The sequence below is a fragment of the Moschus berezovskii genome, chromosome 3, assembly GCF_049115385.1.
Source record: "Moschus berezovskii isolate FMDL1 chromosome 3, NW_MosBer_1.0, whole genome shotgun sequence".
In the NCBI taxonomy this organism is placed as follows: Eukaryota; Metazoa; Chordata; class Mammalia; order Artiodactyla; family Moschidae; genus Moschus; species Moschus berezovskii.
In genome coordinates, this window is record NC_142462.1 from 98,824,958 (window position 1) to 98,845,507 (window position 20,550).

The 20,550-nt window shown below is 41.5% G+C and overlaps 1 protein-coding gene across 1 annotated transcript; it reads right to left on the reverse strand.

Annotated features, from left to right (window-relative positions):
* Positions 1-961: 961 nt before the first annotated feature.
* Positions 962-19,079, reverse strand: GPR37 (G protein-coupled receptor 37). Its single transcript, XM_055420267.2, has 2 exons — positions 17,379-19,079; positions 962-2,212 (listed from the first exon to the last, which is right to left on the reverse strand). The coding sequence occupies exons 1-2, from the start codon at positions 18,402-18,404 to the stop codon at positions 1,394-1,396; spliced, it is 1,845 nt and encodes a 614-aa protein (XP_055276242.1). The 5' UTR covers positions 18,405-19,079; the 3' UTR covers positions 962-1,393.
* Between the last annotated feature and the right edge of the window lie 1,471 nt (positions 19,080-20,550).

The following is a 20,550-nucleotide window of genomic DNA, read 5'->3' on the forward strand; positions in this document are numbered from 1 at the left end:
ACTTGAATATTTAAGTGTTTTAATCAAGATGTATAAATATTTTATTATTCCACTATACTGTAATTTATTAAAGAAATTAAGCCACACAGATTTAACCAAGTTCATTTTTGAAAAGGAGAAAAATAAGAATTCAAAGTGCTTCACATAGAATTCGTGGTGCTTCAGAGGTCAGTGCTTAGATGAAATGAAAAATGCATTGTTTTTTCATCTTTGGTTCCAGTTATAATTCCTCATGGGAAAACCTGTAGCTCTATAAGCTGGTTAAGAGGTAATTTTTTTTTAAGATAGTTTCTTCCTACTCTGCTGTCTATTTATTCATATTTTATAAATATTTGGAAGTAATTTGCATCTCTAACTGAATATTAAAAATAGATTTTTGAAACATACAATATAGTTTTATGAATCATACATATAAATAGTACTGTTAGGAAAACTTCTCTGTAACATAGTGGTTTTCCACCTTAAAGGAAAATAGTCAACTAAGTCACTCAGTCATGCCCAACTCTTTGCAAGCCCATGGACTATAATACAGTCCATGAAATTCTCTAGGTCAGAATACTGGAGTAGGTAGTTTTTCCCTTCTCTGGGGGATCTTCCCAACCCAGGAATCGAATCCAGGTCTCCCGCATTGCAGGAGAATTCTTTACCAGCTGAGTCACAAGGGAAGCCCAAGAATACTGGAGTGGGTAGCCTATCCCTTCTCCAGGGGATCTTCCCGACCCAGGAATCAAACCAGGGTGTCCTGCATTGCAGGTGGATTCTTTATCAACTGAGCTATCAGAGAAGCCTTAAAGGAAAATAGAATTTACAAAACAATAAGATCGATTTTAAATTGTGCATAAAACCAGTAATTGTATATTTAAGGCAATTAAAATATTTATTGAATCTTGGTTAAAAGTAGATTGACAATGAGGTTAAAGAATAAAGTGTCATTTATTTGGTGCTACTTGGTGAATGCTTTTTAACTACAACTCATCTCACAAAACCACATACAATATACTTTCAATCACAACTCAGAAAATAGCCTAGAAAACCACATGGCTATAACCAATATACAATGATTATATTTTTTAAAAGAATGAAAGTAAGTTAGCAATTAATTAAGGTGCAGTCACTTTTTTTCAAATAAAATATTAGCACCATACCAGATAAAATGATCTAAAACTATGGGCCTCCCATACTTCTTAAATAACTAAATATAAACTTCTTTTTCAAAGCACAAATATTAATTTGCAAAATCAGTTCTACCAGTAGTTAATATTTCTCTTTTTTTTTCTTTTGCATTTTTTTCCCAGTAAGGAAAAATAGGAGTAAAAACTTTCACAGGGTATGAAAATCAAACAAACAAACAAAAAAAAAATAGCTAAGCCAACCCAAGGCTGTGCTCACTCCTTCAGCAATGAGTTCCAACAGAAGCAAAGGTGGACATTTCCCGGCGTATGGTGCTGAAAGGTGAGAGCTCCAGTTCTGTGGTGTATTCGTTATCATTGTCATCACTGGTCACCGTGGACGACTTCTGAATGCACTCGTCACAACAGCAGCAGCAGCAGTCCATAAAGGCCCGACTGAAGGGTTTGCAGAGACAGAAGAGGAGGACAGGGGTGACACAGGACTTAAAGAACAGAAGGAACTGGCTGATGATATTAAGAAGGTCCATTGTCTGCTGGGAAACCCCTGTGGCCATGTAAGCAGTCACAATGTTGCAAATGTTTTCAGGAATAATGCAAAATCCATATAAAATGGTCAAAGCCACGACTGTACAGTTCATCTGGCTTTCTAGCTGGATCTGTCGCTTATTCCCCCGGGTACAGGCTTTCTCGGCTTTGCGGATTTTCCTTGCAGTCACTAGAGAGCAGGTGATGGTGAAAAGCGTGGGCAAACAGAAGTAACAGCCGAAATACCACCAGAGTCTAGCGCTGTCGTAGGTGAGGGCTAAGACATAGATGGTGTCGGGGAGGTCAGGGGAGATCTTGATGACGCAGCGCTCGGCGGGTGCTCGCCCGCTCAGGCCCAGATCCTCCTTACTCAACTGGCGGAGCACCACTTCCGGCAGGGCTAGCAGGAGAGCGCCCACCCATATCACAGCAAGTTTGGCGGTTGTGGAAGAACAGTTTTCTATCATTTCATAGTACATCTGGACGTTGGTGGCCGCCCGGAAGCGGTCTATACACAGAGCGCATAAAGTGAAGGTAGTGACTCCCAGAGAAGCAACCTGCGCGAGGAACATAGAATATATTTATCCTGGGTCATCTCTGAAAGATCAAAACATTAGGCAATAAATACAGATGGACAAAAGTACCCCCAAAAAGAAAAGAACAATTTCCTGGAATCAGGCATGGGTAACTGTTGTTGGTGACTTCTGACGAATCATGATAAGGACAACAAATGAAAATAGAAGAAAAAAAGAGAGAAGAAATATAGTGGTTCTGGGTCATGGAGCCAAAAATTATTAAAGCTGGAAGGATGCATAAAGATCAGCTACGTCATAGACAACCAAGAGAGGTAAGGTGGTTCCCAAAGTCACAAGATAAGCAGAGTAATCATCTGAGAGCACCAAATTTACTCCACTGTTTGGGATGAAATTAATTTAATGTTTAATGAATGAAGTCATTATTTATATTTTTATTTTTTATAATTTTGATTGCTTTATTAAAATGTTCCTCATAGAATTCTTTACAAAAACATTATGTCCTAAAAAAGTCATTCAACAAATATCAAGACCTTCTATGTATAGGACATTGATGGAAAAAGCAAAGGAATCTGTGTTCCTGATCCTTAAAATGAAGTCACTCAGTCGTGTCCAACTCTTTGTGACCCCATGGACTGTAGCCTACCAAGCTCTTCCATCCATGGGATCTTCCAGGCAAGAATACTGGAGTGGGTTGCCATTTCCTTCTCCTTATTTATATATTTAAACAAGGACAATGGATAGGAGGTAAAAGGTTCCTGAAGGTTCAGATAAAACAGGAGACTAACAGAAAATCCCTTAAGTTATGGGCTGCTTTGGGGTATACCCCAAATACCTCCATTCAAATGGGCTTCCCAGGTGGCACTAATGGTAAAGAACCCACCTGTCAATGCAGGAGATGTGGTCCCATCCCTGGGTTGGGAAGATCCCCTGGAGGTGGGCAAGGCAACCCACTCCAGTATTGTATTCTTGCCTGGAGAGCCCTATGGACAGAGCAGCCTGGTGGGCTACAATCCACAGGGGTGCAAAGAGTCAAACACAACTGAAGTGACTTAGCATGCATGCACACACGCACACACACATGTGTGTATTTGTGTGTGTATATATATAATTAATATACATGAATGTCTAAATTTTTAGGACTCTAAAGGACCGTGTTAACAAAAGGAAAACCATTTATCCTAACAATTTCAGCACTCAAAACATTAACTTTTTACCTACTACATTTAAGCTGTCATTCTCCCTAGAAAAATAGAAACTTGCCTTGTGGATTCTATGAATTCCAATGGCAAATAGTCTTGCTTCTTATCCACTACATATTAGTTAGTGTCTACTAGTTCTCATATGGAAAATAAGGATACTGCATGCATGTCCTGATTATTCTCATAAATATTGGTAGAGACAGTCTGAAAGTGAGATAAAATGAGGGGTTAGCTGTATGAAAAGCAAAAATGAAGAAAAATAGGAATAACGGAGTCTACATAAGAGCACATCAAGAGGTCATGGTTAAACTTATAACCACAGTTCTTTTACTACAAAATATTCATGAAGTTTTCCCTAAACATCAGCATAGAAAATATCAATCTAATAGGCCTGAGTCATCTCTACATTTACCTTTTTAAAATTAGTTTTCAACTTAATGAGTTGTTCACCTTAATAGAAATATATTTTTCATTTGTGCTAGACTCAAAACAATTCTAAAATTGAAGTCCACACTGTGCAACAGTCCTAAGATCAGATTATGTTTTATGTCAATAATTTTTTAATATCACATTTTGGAAATTTAAGAAGAATGTGTCATTTTCTAAAGGTCTGCATCAAACAGTATTATTTGGAAATTGCTGTATTTTCTTGTACAGATTTTTGGAAGTTTTTATGTGTATATTAGCTTTGCAAGTGTTTTGAGTAATCTCTCTATAAGATTGTAAAGCACAAACAAAAAAATTATCAGGCTATCAAATGTATAAGAGTCCTCAGCAAGACTTTCTGCACCATCTTCACTGAGGCAAATCATGTGCATATTTTCTTTTCACCCTGTTTCCACAGTCAGTCCAAAAATACAAAGCTACAAAAGTTTATGCTCTGCAGCCTTTTTAAATTATGAATAACATTTCTATTAAAAGGACAACTTGGCAATATGAAAATACTAGGCTCTGAGAAGAAGCAGTCTCTTAGAGGCTCACAAAATCTATTTGCTTGATAATTTTCTATCATTACTTACAGAGAATACACAACGCACAAGAGATAGTATCTTCTCCCCAATTGATCTCCATCATTTTAAATCTAGAGATTTAAAATCTGAACCAATTACTAGAGGAGCTATCATTTGCATACCTATCTCAAATCTGTTACAAAGCATTTAATGTGAGGTAACAGCAAAGTGCAAATGAATGTAGGTTCAGTTCAGTTCAGTTCAGTCGCTCAGTCATGTCCGACTCTCCGTGACCCCTGAATGTAGGTGGACAGGTACAAAAACAGGTGTGTTAGATTATCATTTCCTTGGATACCATAAACTTTGCTGCATCTTCATTATTAATGAAAAGATGTTCATTGCTTCAAAAAGCAAAAAAAAAAAGGGAGGGGGGTTTGTTTCTAGATTCTGTATAACTCATCTGACAAGATTAAAAAAGAAAAAATTAGGACAAATTTTAAGCAGAATTTACATGTGCCTTGATTATTTTACTTAGGAATCCTTCCACATTTTATTTGAAGATGTTCAGTTCTTTAACCATACTCCCGAGAGCTGCAGTACTGGGGACTTCAAACATATTTGACATGTAGTGTTCTTGACAAACCACGGATTACGGGAAACTTCTCAGTTGTCATACACAAATTTCAGGAAACTCGTGCATCTAGCTTCCTACTTTCAAATTGTTCTTCTCTCTGATAAAATTCTCTACAATTAGGATCCAGCTGAAATGAGGTAAACCATCCAGGAAGGTCACAAGAGCTGCAGAGAGTTGTTAAAAGAACCACTGAAACAAACACCTCCCCAAATACAGACAGCACTTACCACGCAGTTGCCAAGAGCAACTGCATCCCAAATGCCAGTCCTAGATAGCTAATCTCTCCTGCTGCCACTGCCTGCAGTGTTATTACTCCAGATATTTTTCTATAAATTCACTTATGGAATTGAAACATGACGAGAAACAGCAAGAAAGGCACAAGGTCCCCACTCAGTACTTTCCCAAGTTATTTACAGGAGGCTGTAAACCTCTGTAGAGAACTAACTGCATGCCACAGAAATGCATGGATAAAAATCAGCTAGACAAGGAGTGGTGGGCTAATTTCTGTTTACTCAGATATGGAATCTATCCATGTAATTAGAATTGCTAAATGTTGGGATAACATTTGGTCATGAAAAGATTTCTATCACAATTTTTAAATATACTTGTTTACATACAGCTCATTAGAAATTCTACCAAGATGAATGGTGCAATTATATACAATTATAAAACTGTATCATGAAGGCTGGATCTGTCTGCATTTAATGACCATATCTGATTGCTAAAATTCCATATCACTAGAAATATGCTCTTGGGAGTAAAGCTTTAAGCGTTAGCTTAGATGGTTAGTTCTTTGAAGCAATGTTCTGAGAGATGGAATGCGTGAGATGCAATCTCTTATTAATTAAACTGCAACGGGAGGAATAATTAACATCAACAAAAGCAGAAATGTAAACACTTTGAATGGACAAGATGGTTAATTCCGAGAATCAAGATCAAAGGAGAGTTGGATGCAGAAATCTTTAACTATTTGGGAAAATAATATATCATTTTGAGGGGACTGGCATCAAAGTACAGGCACAAGAGAATCGAAATAAACAACTCTGAAATCTTTTCTTCCACCAGCAATGTTCTGCTCTTCTTTGTGTCCTGGAAGAAGAACAGCAAATGTTGCCGCCCAGTCAACATTTAGAACAGTGAGGCTGTGTGCAGCTGTGGTCACCTGCGGTCACCTGCAGTGTTGCTTCAAGGGACCGTAAAGGCACAGGGCAAGTGGAGATCCTCACATGGGAAAGCAGCAGTTCCAATGCACAAGAGTTCTCCCTACCATTTAAGGTTCTAACTCAATATAAACATCCAGCTGAGAGGAAAGTACTGTCTTCAGCTAGTACTATTTTAAGTCCCTGTTCATTCAAGATGATGTGGAGAAAGAGCACAGGGATATGTTATGAAAAACAGTCATCTACGAAAATCCTGTGGTAGCTACAGCTCCACTTCTCAGAAGCTTCCTGCAGACAGGCAAAAAAGAAACCTTTATGAATGAGGTCAAGCTGTGAAAGTTTAACTCATACCAAATAAATAGTATATTTTGCTAAACCCTCTGATAGACATCAGTGATAACACTGATGGGGAAAGAAAAGACTGATGCACTTCCAGGCAAAAATTCTTCCATATGACATTGAACCCACATGCTTAACTACAGTGAAGCAACTGGAATACACTGATTTTTATAAAACAGGAAAATTTCTAACCAAAGTCATGACAACTGTCCTCTCGCCTAACTTGCATTTTACCTCAGAAAGACAAGTGCATCTATTTATGGGCTGTCCTTTGTACACAAGTAACCCTCAAAACAAGGGCATCATTGTTAAGAAAACCCATTCATTTGGACCATGAATGATAACCCATTATAAGTCCATGGTTAGAGACCTAACAATCAGTCAGGATAAAAGCAGGAGGAGCACAGGGTAGAGTTTCCTGTGAAACTCTGAATGGCTTGAGCTTGTGTCTCTGGCTTCCTCTTGCATTTTCCATAATGCATCTCCTCGAAACTCTTCAGGGCAACTTTCCCAGCAGAGACACTTTCTTGAGCAACAGTGTAGAAACCATGTTTTTCAAAGCCACTGTTTATCATCACTGTTTATCAAAGCCGCTTTATTCATCACTGTCAACATGATGGCCTTTATCAAAAGGTCTTCATTTTGGAGCGCATGCTAATCACGATCCTGTGGCAGTGACAGACTTGTATTAGTGTTTCCAAACCAAAATACAGAGTGAGCAGGAGAGGTGTGTCTCAACCCTGGCAAGGACACACAGGTCTCTGAAATGAAACAAAGCCCTTCACAGGCACTTTTCCACAGTCAAAAAGAGGGCTTCTTACTTTTATCAAAACCACTGAGATTTAATCTGATACAACTGCATATCATACATATCTATTTATTTCAATGTACCGAGCCTATTTCATCTTTATATGATTTCCAGTGTCAGGGAAAGACAAGTTTCAAGGTATCAACTATCATTATTGCTGCATTCTCAACTTTACTCCCTCATTTTTAAACTTGGTAACATGTTCTTACTAAGTTAAAAAAAAAAAAAGGAGACTATTTAAAAGTCAACATATCATCCTAAAATTTGTATTTATCCTTTTACTTTTGTCATTCCCACCTTGACATTCCTAACAATTGCAACTTCTGACTTCTGTAGAAGTACATTCCTTTGCAGTTAAAAAAAATCATTTTGCTACAACTTATCTAAAATGTTATAATTTAAATATAATTAGGCCAATGCTTTGAAACTGCAATACTTTGGCCACCTCATGCGACGAGTTGACTCACTGGAAAAGACTCTGATGCTGGGAAAGGTTGGGGGCGGGAGGAGAAGGGGACGACGGAGAATGAGATGGCTGGATGGCATCACCGACTCTGTGGACATGAGTTTGAGTGAACTCCGGGAGTTGGTGATGGACAGGGAGGCCTGGCGTGCTGTGATTCATGGGGTCGCGGAGAGTCGGACACGACTGAGCGACTGAACTGAACTGAACTGAACTATTGGTTAAAAAAAAAAAACTGCAACTGAAGCAAGATTAACATCATTTGTCCTAAAATGCAACCATCTATTGGAATCAACAGTTCTTAAGGAATTTATGATTCCAAATTTATTCTCAATAATTATAAATTCATTTCAAAATGTAGTATTTCCCACAAGCCCAAAGTCTAGATTTCAACTCTTAATATTATAATGTTGTTTCTAATCAATCTTAAAATGAACTGGAATTTCTGATTCTGATGAGTTTCCAAAGACCAGTAACAAATTTTCACCTGTTTCTTCTTGTGAATAATGACATTGCACCATTGCATATGGTCATGTTGTTGTTCAGTTGCTAAGTTGTGTCGGACTCTTTGTGACCCCATGCACTGCAGAATGCCAGGCTTCCCTGCCCTTCACTATCTCTCAGAGTTTTGTCAAACTCATGTCTATTGAGTCTGTGATGCCATCCAACCATCTCATCCTCTGTTGCTCCCTTCTTCTCCTGCCCTCAATCTTTCCCAGCATCATGATCTTTTCCAATGAGTCAGCTCTTCGCATCAGGTGACCAAAGTATTGGAGACTCAGTTTCGGCATCAGTCCTTCCAATGAATATTCAGGGTTGATTTCCTTTAGGATTGACTGATTTGATCTCCTTGCTGTCCACAGGACTCCTTGGATAGTAAGCAGTCCCTTGCACATGGTGGTGAACCTAAACTAAAGTAAAAATCAGAACTGGCCTCATCCATTTGTTGTTAGGTAATTATGATTTGAATGACACTGAGAGATCGTATTTGAAGATAAAATTTCTCTGTTCTTAACCAAAATCCCATTCTGGGTAATAGGTTAGGGAAGCAGTACCCTTACTTTATTCATCCTTCTTATAAAAGACATGTATCTCTAAATGTCACATCTTACTGTGAATTAGTTAACAGATGCTTTTCCTATACAAGAGAAATTTGAACCAAGGAGAAGTAGTAGAGGTAGGATGAAAGTTCCCTGAAGGCAGGAAGTGATGAGAAGGGAGTGAAAAATGGCAGCCCTGAGTACAGTCATAGACATAATTGAAATGACTCATTGTAGGCTAAGATCAAATCAGTGACCTTGGCTTCGTTCATGCTGTGAACCATTCAAGTGTGCTGATAGATCACATTGAAAACCATCATAAATTCAAAAGCAGAAAGTATTCCATCTCAAGAAAAAATCTGGAACTGTGATTATATCCGGTTTTTATGGAAGTTTTATGGAAAGTGTCTGTACCAACTTTGCAAATAGAAAGAGCCCAGGTTTGAAGTTGAAGCAATTCCATTCTCCACTCCACCTTGAAATTTTAGACGAGATCAACTCTTCTGGCACAAAGAATACCATTCTTATAAGGATACCTAAGAGTTAGCCTTGGCAACAAGGTTGAGTTAATTATGGGACTCTGGCAGGTCAATTCGCGGTAAGAAAAATGACAGGATCCCTGGAGGATGGGTGCAGAAGTGCAGTGTCAGAGACAAACCTCAATGCACAGCGGTCTACGTGTTCTTCTCCCCACTTGGTCAACATCCCAGGCTCAGAGCCCTGTGCTTCCAATGGGATACCATTAAACCTAGGACTGTAGCCTGCCAGGCTCATTTGTTCATGGGATTTCCCAGGCAAGAATACTGGAATAAGTTGCTATTTCCTTCTCCAAGGGATCTTCCCAACCCAGGGATCTAACCCAAGTCTCCTGCATTGGAGGTGGATTCATTACCACTGAGCCACCAGGGAAACCCTACAATTCACAGGAAGAGTTATTTAAGGTGGGACCCTTCTCTCACGGTCCATGTAGTACAAGGCTAGAGGACAAGGTAGAGCCTTACTTTCTCAGCTTTGGGTAGACTCAGAAGCTCAGATCTATTTTGGTTTTGCATAAATAGTTACTTCTTTTTCGCTGTTGAGGGATATTTTGTTGATATAATCAGATACTTTGAAAGCCCTCAAAAACTGAGGGTAAGTCCTAAAGTTGATTGTGGGCTTGAGGGATGACTCCAATTCTCCATGCTTCCATTTTCCCTGGCTCTATAGTAAGGTGTAAAGTATCTCTCTTGTCAGCCTTTCTTCCCAGGTCCTCTAAGGTCAAATTAAACAATTGGTATGTTTAAGAGAGTTTCGGAAGAAAAGGACATCATTTAACATTCTGCTATTGCACTGCTAAATAAACCATTCATTTAAGCACAATTTTAAAACTCGATTTACTTAATGTCTTTATGACTAATAAGGATGACTAATTCCAACTCGGAAATGGTTATCTCAGGCATTGTATTTCCAAATAACAATTTAACATTTAACAATATTTAGAATAATTCTGTATTCTAAATGAAATGTCTAGGACAGCCATATCAGCTGAAATATCTCATACACCTCATATCCTAGGACAAATTGAAAAACAAGAAAGCAAGAATTAATAGTTGTAGCTTTTCACCATGGCTCTAGGCTGTATATATTTATGAAAACTAATAAGAATATGATTGAAAAAGAACGAAAGGGAACACAGTTTTCACTTGAATTTTTTTCACCTTTGGAGAGAGGAAGAACAGTTGTGAGATGACCGAGTCCAGGGCCATTCCTGAACCTCCATGACAGCTTGTTTAAGCCCCTCTTATAGCACCTGGTTTCACTTGTCTATAATAGCAGTAACATATCTATGTTACTGAACTCTGGAAACATTTTCCTCTTTCCCTCCTGTTCCCTCCTAACTTAGTGCCTGCTGCTGCTGCTGCTAAGTCACTTCAGTTGTGTCCGACTCTGTGTGACCCCATAGACGGAAGCCCACCAGGCTCCCTGGGATTCTCCAGGCAAGAACACTGGAGTGGGTTGCCATTTCCTTCTCCAATGTGTGAAAGTGAAAAGTGAAAGTGAAGTCGCTCAGTCGTGTCCGACCCTTAGCGACCCCATGGACTGCAGCCTACCAGGCTCCTCCATCCATGGGATTTTCCAGGCAAGAGTACTGGAGTGGCTTGCCATTGCCTAGCATAGAATAAAAGCCCAATAAATGTTTAATGAATGAATGGATAGTAAATAAATGAATGAATAATGACATCTATGGAAGAGGACTATAGAAAATAATGAATTATTCAAACTGCTCTTTAGTCCTTATTGGGTTCTGGTGTTTTGTGTATAATTCTTAAAAGCTGAAAGTCAACTGATATTTCTAGGAGGCAATTAAAGAAAAACCTATATTCTTGTTTCTACTTCATTGGCACACTTTACAAAAGGAAAGCATTCTTATAATCAATAGTTAAGAAAAGTATTTGAATTTCACATTTGACTATTATAAAACTTTCATTCCTCATGTGTATTAAAATGCAGAGACATCACTTTGTCAACAAAGGTACATATAGTCAAAGCTATGACATGTCATGTATATAGTCATGTACAGATGTGAGAGTTGGACCATATAGAAGGTTGAGACCTGAAGAATTGATGCTTTTGAACTGTGGTGCTAAAGACTCTTGAGAGTCCCTTGGACTGCAAGGAGATCCAACCAGTCGATCCTAAAGAAATCAATCTTGAATAGTCATTGGAAGGACTGATGCTGAAGCTGAAGCTCCAATGCTTTGGCTACCTGATGTGAAGAACTGACTTATTGGAAAAGACCCTGATGCTGGGAAGCATTGAAGGCGGGAGAAGGGGACGACCAAGGATGAGATGGTTGGATGGCATCACAGACTCAATGGACATGAGTTTGAGCAAGCTCTGGGAGACAGTGAAGGACAGGAAAGCCTGGAGTGCTGCAGTCCATGGGGTCACAAAGAGTCAGACATGACTTAGCAACTGAACAACAACGTTTCTCAGGTGGAACCCAAGGTCAATAAACTTCATCATACACTGTTCATGAATAGAGTTATACATAGGCGCACACTCTATTTTTTTTTTTCTGGTTAACTCTTTGGAGTTATCAGCCAAATATTTCTCTTGCATGGGAATGTGAAAATTATTATAAAGGATTAATAGGAAGTCATCCAATATTTGTTAAGTACCCTTCTCATTCAGTGTGTTTATTTTCCCTGAGAATATTATTAGTAACTTTCAAATGGCTCTCAAAACTGTGTTCTTCCACTTAAAAGTCCATTAGTGTAACTAATTCTTCTCCAGGGGATTTTCCCTACCCAGAGATCTAACCTGTGTCTCCTGCCTTGGCAGGCAGATTCTTTACCTCTGAGCCACCACGGAAGCCCACTGGCAACGCACTCCAGTATTCTTACCTGGGAAGTCCAGAGGACAGAGGAGCCTGGTGGGCTACAGTCTATGGGGTCACAAAGAGTCAGAAATGACCTAGCGACTAAACAAACCAATATCTAATGCACTCCTCAAGCAAAGTTACTATCTGCTGTGATCAGCCTGTTAGTAATTGAATGTAGGAGTTCTAGAGAAATCTGTGTAGAATAGCATACCTGTATGGCAATATAAGGGCTTCCCAGGTGGCGCTAGTGGTAAAGAACATGCCTGTCAATGCAGCAGACATAAGAGATGGGAGTTCGATCCCTGGGTCAGGAAGATCATCTGGACGAGGGCATAGCAACCCACTCTGTATTCTTGCCCAGAGAATTCCAATGACAGAACAGCCTGGTGGGCTATAGTCCCTGGGGTCACAAAGAGTCAGACAGGACTTAGTAACTGAACAACAACAACAAGGATTCTCTCATGGCTTCCCTGGTGGCTCAGTGGTAAAGAATCTGTCTGCCAATGCAGGAGAGGAAGGTTCCATCCCCTGGCTGGGAAGATCCCCTGGAGAAGGAGATCACAACCCACTCTAGTATTCTTGCCTGGGAAATCCCATGGACAGAGGAGCCTGGCAAAAGAGTCAGACACAACTTAGCAACTAAAAAACAACATATTATTCAAAACCTCCAACTGACATCCAAAGAGAAATATACATTTAGCAGCGGAGCTGGATCAGATGATACACTTCACTCTGGTCAGCTTTCATCGAGTAATGAGCAAAGAGCTGTTCCAGTTGCCACATTCAATGCCTGAGTTATTTGGCTTTAAGAACTTGTTATATCTTTTTTTTGCCTTTTCATACTGTTCCTGAGGTTCTCTCAAGGCAAGAATACTGGGGACGACAGAGGATGAGATGGTTGGATGGCATCACCGACTCAATGGACATGAGTTTGAGCAAGCTTCATTGCTCAAACTCCATTGAGTTGGTGATGGACAGGGAAGCCTGGCATGCTGCAGTCAATGGGGTCACAAAGAATTGGACATGACTGAGTGACTGAACTGAACTGAAGCATTTGTTAGATCCCTAGAGAATGGTATGGTAGGGAGCTCTCTGCCATCCTCCTACTGCAGTCCACACCCAGACCTCCATATGCAAGCGCACATACACTCTCTCTCCACAAACTATTGCTTGGAGTATAGATTTTTTTTTTTTTTTTTTTGGTGACTCTCTGGTAAATTAGTTTAAAATGATGTATGTGTTAGGATGACCACCATCCATTCAGACTTCCTTCTCTCCTGTCCCCCTTTCCTACCATTCCATGTACCCTTAGACTTTATGGGACTTATCGCTAGACCACAGAGACTTCATAATCCTGGAACAGAAAGAGAGAAATTATCAACTACAAATGTTCCCAATATGATCCCACTCACAGTAACATTAAATATAATAGAACTCCCTTTCTAGAGACAGACTCTGGAAGCTCAGTGATCTCCTTAAACTTTATGTCAACACTTTGAAATAAAAAAGAGTTGAATGCAAATTACAAAGACCTATCCTTTCTGCTGAAGAAACACCTATTTTTCTCTATAAACAGAACTCTCTGCTAAATTATTCTACCTCCTTAAGATGATGCTAATACTCAAGCTGAAGAAGAAAGAACTATAGTAGAGAAGGAAATGAAGGCAAAAGAGAAGATAAAGAAAATCTGTAAAGATCAATCTAAATGAATTGTGGTTAAAATTTTAAAATAAACACATTGAAAAAGGCAAAAACAACTACTAGAAAAATGGTAGCTCAGACGTTAAATCAACAGAGAGTGTGTGATGGGAACAAAAGGAAGCATAGCCAACAAATAAGATAAACATTAAAAAGTAAAGAAAGGAGCAAATCTAGATAATAAAAGGAAATGAAACCTCAAATAATTTTCAAAGTCTTGTGGCCAAGAAGAAAAAGATTCATAATGAGGGCAAATTGTGGAAAAGGTTTTTAAAAACATTTGTAATGTGCTCCCCAATCTAAGACACTTTGTAGTTGTTAAGAACATAAAGTACAACCTATATATCTGTATTTGATTATTAAAATAATCATCTTTGGCACATTAAAAAGTGCAGTTGTCCCAAATTATTGCAAATTTTTTAAATTTAATGAGCTACCAACTAGGGAATTTACTGTCAGTTTATGGGAAGGAAGATGAAATTTAAAAATATAAAAAGCTATAAATTTCATCATAAAACAAATGATGTCAACTAGGTTTTTTTTTTTTTCCTGTCTGTTGGATTCAAAAGTCTTTTTAAAAGATAACAAGGAGCAGAAAAAGAAAACAGTCACTGGATACTGTTTTGCCTCATAGATTTTTGCCTAATAACCAAATATCAACATCAAGTGTTGAGATGAAGGGTCTGGTTGCCATTGACTAGTGTATATACTTAGGAGGGTCATTTCTCTTCTTTGAGTATCATGTTTCATCTTTAAAATGAGGGGATTCAGTTAGAATGTTACCTGGTTCTAATTCAACATGGTAATTCAAACGTCACTGTAGTGGATGCTGTTGTTCCCACACAGATTGCTTCCCCACCCAAAAGTCCTTGCAGGAATGAAATGCTGACTTCCCTAGCTGCTGGGACTATTGGGAGTTGATGGCTCTTAGCTGCATTCCTCTATAGGATTGCCCTTGACCAAAGAGATCCACGTAGCTCAAGGTTACGCCCCCTTCCTGGGAGCAACTTGCATCCAGTGATGGGTCCGTAAGGGCTGGGTCTTCTTGCCTTCATTCAGGACATCCCTGTAGAACCATCCCAGCCCTAAAGCTCCTGTGTTGTCTGCTGAAATCTTTGTGACATTTGCATCACAGTTCAACTTCCCCGTTTTTGTTTCTTTTTTTTCCCCAGAAACCCAACATGGAATAGGCATTAGATCCCTGTGAAAATAGCAATGTCTCTTGGAGGCAGACATGCTTTATTCTGAAATTTGGATTGTATTTCTTGCACCCATAATCAGGAACTGTGGAGCTAATACTACTGTCTGATCATAGTAGTGATCATTTTCACAGAAAATGATGAAATATTATAGAATTATTTCAGAAGAACAGGATTAAGTATGAGTATAGAAACACTAAATCTTAAGGTCTTTATTCATTACTCTAACAGTAAAAATGTATATTATAGTTTAATTTTTCAAGAAAAAAAAATGAATGAATCTTTTCTTTCAAGCCTTTGCTTCTCCAGAGGGAAAAAATAGCTCTGTACCAATAACTAAAAAAATAGAAAGGGCTATGAAGAAGGAGAAAATACAGAGTAAAAAATAGCAATAATTGCTATTCTTAAGGAGATGAGAATTAAATTTAAAAACTAAATACAAATGAAAATATATATATATTTTCTAAAATCCTCAGAATTAGTGAAAGAAAATTAGAGAAAGAAAATTAAAACACATACATAATAAATACCATCACTCAAAACTCACAGGTATCATAAAACTCACCAAAATTTGATTATTCTTTTCTAATTTTGAATGAAATTATTTTAAAGTTTGTTGTTGTTTTTTATTTTTTAAGAACTTTGGTATTTTTTTTCTTTCCCAGTTTCTTTTTCCTGTCCTCTTTATTGTTTTCCCTCTACTGCATAAAGATTTTATCCTGTCCAGTACATTTAAAACAAGCCAATATGCTTTCCTCTTTTTGGAAGTAACTCTCCTTTACTTACCAGTTTACTTTTGTCTCTTTTTTGCATATGTCAATTTCTTCTGCACTATTTAAACAATCAGAGAAACCTTACATTGAAATGGACCTTGAAAAGATGACTGGTAGACACATATTCTCTTCCATAAATTTAACTTCCTTCTCTGCAATTCAAAAATGAGCTGTCTTCCAAATAAATTAGATGTTTTGGAGCTACTTGGAGCTTGGCAACAAGAGAAATCCTAGATCCTGGTAAAACAGCAACAGCTGATTTAGCAAGCATGCAATGATCCTGCAGCTGATCCCTGCCAGGATAGCAGAGGGTCTTATTTACAGCTTCTTGCCTTGGTCCTTCTAAGTAGGTACTGTTTTCTGTTTACTTTTCCCCTAGCTCTAGGCCCTGGAACAATGCTGAACATAGTGTCACGGGCCCTGGTGCCAGACAGGATCAGGGGCTCCGGAATATTTACAGTTTCCCTTCTTCAGCTTCCATAAATGAAATGGGCAGTTTGAATGGAGGAAATCAAGGGCCAGCTGGCTAAAAACACAACTGGCAACAAAGTACTTGGGCTCCATCCAAGAGCTGGTGTTTAAAGAGAAGCCATTTAAAGAGCAAATTCCAACTACCATAATAACGGTTAAGGACACTAGCTGTAGGATGTTACAGTAAAATTTTACTCAAAGATTCTCATTTCCAAAGTTCAGAACCTATTAACTGTCCCCTACTTCTTAAGCAATTTTCTAGTCTTAGAAAAGTAGTCACTCTGTTACACCCTAACAAATAACAAATATATACTATATATTTTGAGAATGTTCAATAAATTCTGTGCCATGAGGTACAAAGTGTTATTTATGCTTAAGGTCATTCATACAAAATAAATAAAATGGTTACAAAATTAAGGAATCAAAACAGAGGGACAGAAATGACATAAGAATATAAGAATTCAGATGGGATAGCATGGCAGACAGCCAGACCCTAAAACTAATTTTGGAGGTTACTAATGTGTCACGACCAAGTGACAGAGAAAAGTAGATTTCCTCTGTTAAGTAAAATATTACTCAATTTTTTATATTTAAGGAAAGAATTTAATAATATTCTTGGGAAACAAATCATACTGGAGCACTAGAAACCTAGTAGATAAATGATATAGGGCTTTATCCCTGCTAGGCTCTAATAATGATAGTCAAGGGTTGATTACTTATTAACCCTAGTATCTGACAGTCTCCAAATATAAATATATATATATATATATATATATACACCATAAAACACCATATTCACAGAAATACATTTAAAACCTAAACAATCCTATGTATAATGAGATCATAGTTATTTCCCAGTTTAGGAGCAGATGACTTTGAAGGTGACTGGACAAAGCCGACTCAGGTCTGCCCCCCACACCCAGTGTATAAATGCCAGTGTATATACACGATTGGCAAGAGAAATGGGGGAGAGACTCAGGAATAGTGCAGGGGTTCAGCAGCCAGGTAGGTGTGTGAAGCAGCAGTCCTGATGCTATAAATCCCGGAAATGAATAAAGCCAGTAGCTGAGACCCACTGGACGGCATTACCTCTATATAGGGCACGATCTTGCAGGAGAAGTCCTCCAGCAGCCACTTCTTGGTCAGTTCATGGAAGATGACCAGCGGAAGGCAGAAGAAGATAATGAGAAAGTCCCAGAAGGCCAGGTTGGCCAAGAGCGAGTTGGAGATACTCCGCATGTAGTAGTTGTGACACACGATGCACATCACTGCCAGGTTGCCAATGATGCCGGTCCCGAAGATCACCACGGACAAGCACATGACCGCATAGGCTCCGTACGACTCCTGGGTCAGCGGGTAGAAGGGGTTCTTCAGTCGCAAGCGTGGGTGCGTGCTGTTCCCCCGCCGGGGACCCCCGCGTTCATGAACTCCTTCAAGGGAGGACCCATTCTGAGCCAGCGCCCTGCCAGGGGGTGCAATCGTCCGCCCTTCGTACTCCGACGGCCCATGGATCGTCTTGGGTTGGGGGTCGAGGTGAGAACCTTGGAGTTTACCGGCTCTCCTTGGCCAATAATAAAGGTCGCTGGCTCCAGGTTCCTTCCTCGCACTCTGCTCCTGGCTACGCCCAGAAAGGCCAACGCCTCTGGGACCCTTTTCCTTCTCCTCTGAGGTGTGAAGGAAGAACTGGAGAATAGTGGGTTTCCCTCTCCCCAAAGTTTCAGGGGGCTCCTGATCCCAGGCACCTTTCCACCTCCAGGCTCCCGGTGGCCTAGCCGGAGGTCCCGAGGGTTCCGCTGCCGACGCCTCCGCCCCTCTGCCCACACCTGGGTCACCGCGGGGACCGGCCGGTAGATCCCACGGGGGCGCCGAGCGCACCACTGCCTCCTGCTCCTCCTCCTTGGGCGCACGAGTTGGCAAAAGGTCTCCTGCAGAATCTCCCGGTCCCCAAGCGTCCCTGCTGCGACGCTGGATCAGTGTAGTTGAACAGCTTTCTCCCAGACAATTTTCCTTCCTGGGCGCAAGGGCGGACCCGAGGGCAGGAGAAGCGGAGACCTTGAGCAATAGCAGAAGCAGCAGCCGCGAGGTGCGGGCGAGAGGTGCGCCCGCGGCCCGCATGGCTGGGCGAGGGCGCACCCAGCAGCAGCGGCTCCTGCTTAGGACAGACACCTGCTGCCTAAGTTGCCGCTGAGAGTTAGGCACATGTCACATACTAACCCCCGCCCCGGCAGCGGGGGACGGGAGATTACGGGGATGTTGGGGGATGGGTCTTGGGGTCACAACCCTCCCCCTCTACGATCCTTCCTTGCTGGGCGTCCTGAGCATTTCTCAGTCAAATCCAGCCTGGGCGCTACGTATCCCCAAGGTTCAGGGAGGGACTCGCTGCTCCGAGTGGCTGACCTTGAAAACTTGCAACCAACACCTGCTTGATGATTAATGTAGCGACTGGGAGAAGCCCGGACGAAGCCCCGCGCGCCTGCCTGCCTTTGGGGTGGTTGCCTTCTCGGTAACAATTGCTCCGCCTATTTACATCCTTTCGAGGCGGCTCTATCCAGCAGCAAGTCGAGGTCGCTCAAGGGAAAGAAAAACAAGTTGCCCTCCTTCGGATGCCTAGGAGCCACCGTCCCGCTCCCGCTCGCTGGAAACAGGTTGCTAGCTGCCAGACGCCGCTCAGATGCGCCCGGGAAACTCGGCCCCACCTAACCCCGGCAACCCGCGAGGCTGCTGCGGACCGGGAGGCGAGGGTTTGGGAACCCGCGGCCACTGCCAAAGTTGTTTCTCTTCTCGCTCAAAGTTGACCAGGGGGCGGCGCGGGCTGCTGGGCGGCGCGTCCCCGCGGAGAAGGGAATCGGCGGTGAAGGTGGGGTGGGGAGGGCTGGCGCTGTTCCTCGCTGGACGGGGCCGGCGGCCGCAGGAGCTCGTTGTGGCGACGGCGGGCGCAGCCCGGGCGGAGACTGTGGTGCCTGGAACCGCCGCGGGCGAGGCGGTGCATGGCTGGGAAGGGGGGAGGTGGCCCGGCCTCTCCCCGCAGCTCCAGCCGCGGCGCGCGCCCGCGCTCCGCTCCTCGCCTCCTCCCCCTCCTCAGCCTCCTGCGAGAGATTCTGGTTTGTGGGGAGACGGGATCCCCTGGTGGCTTACGACTCACTAAACCCACACACGTTTCATTCAAGCCCTTTGTAGCGGCTTTCACACGCAGGAGCTGGAAGCGGCGAGGGAACAAGGGCGGAGACGCGGAGCCTGCGCGGCTCGAGGCTAGGGATGGGCGGGACATGTTAATTCCCCAGATGTCGGAACCAGCCAGACCGGTCCCGAGCCAGGTTGCGGGAAGACAGAGGGGAGAGACCCGTGCGTTCGCTTCCAATCGGCTGTGGCCCCGGCGCTGGTTCAGGCCCGGGTCCCTGAGAGAGTGGTAAGGTGAGGCGCTCACCTCTTTAGGTATTCCCAAGCACTGAGGACGGGAAAGAAAGGATGCTCAGAGGCTTCCATCACAGAGAATGAGCAGTTTGGGGAATGGGACGCCGAACGGGGATGCTCAGGATGCCCCGTGACCTTTAACCATTTTACCTTTAATACCTTGAGCTTCCCAGGTGGCGTTAGTGGTAAAGAACCCGCCTGCCAGTGCAGAAGACGGAAGAGATACAGGTTGATCCCTGGGTTGGGAAAATCCCCTGGAGAAGGAAAAGGAACTCCAGTATTCTTGCCTGGTCGCAGAGTTGGACGCGACTGAGCCACTAACACCCTCTTAATACATTAGCAGGCATTCTACCAGGAGTGACAATGGAACCACTCAGGGCACAAGGAATGTACTTTTGTTTGATGAAGCAAAGGGAGATGACAGGTAGGGGGAAATTAACTTAGAACTTTCAGCCTGGCTGACCAGGCCTTTCCAGCCTTTATACTATAAAATCCCACACTCTGGCCACTGTTGTCAGGGTATAGCTAATTAAACAGACAAATATCAGACAATTTGATTAAGAGAAAGCAAGTGATAGAGGAAGAAATAAACTCATTTTGAAATAAAGAAAAGAACATCTAGGGACTTCCTTGGTGGTCCAGTGGTTAAGGCTCTGCTTCCAATGCAGTGAGTGCAGGGTTCCATTCTTGGTCGGGGAACTAAGATCCCACAAAGCCAAAAAGTAGAAGACAGAAAAACATCTAGAGAGACAGGAGAGAAACACAATGAGAAATAATGCCAATGGTGGTAGGTAGAATGATGGCCCTCCAAAAGATGTCCACATCCTAATTCCTAATACTTGTGAAAATA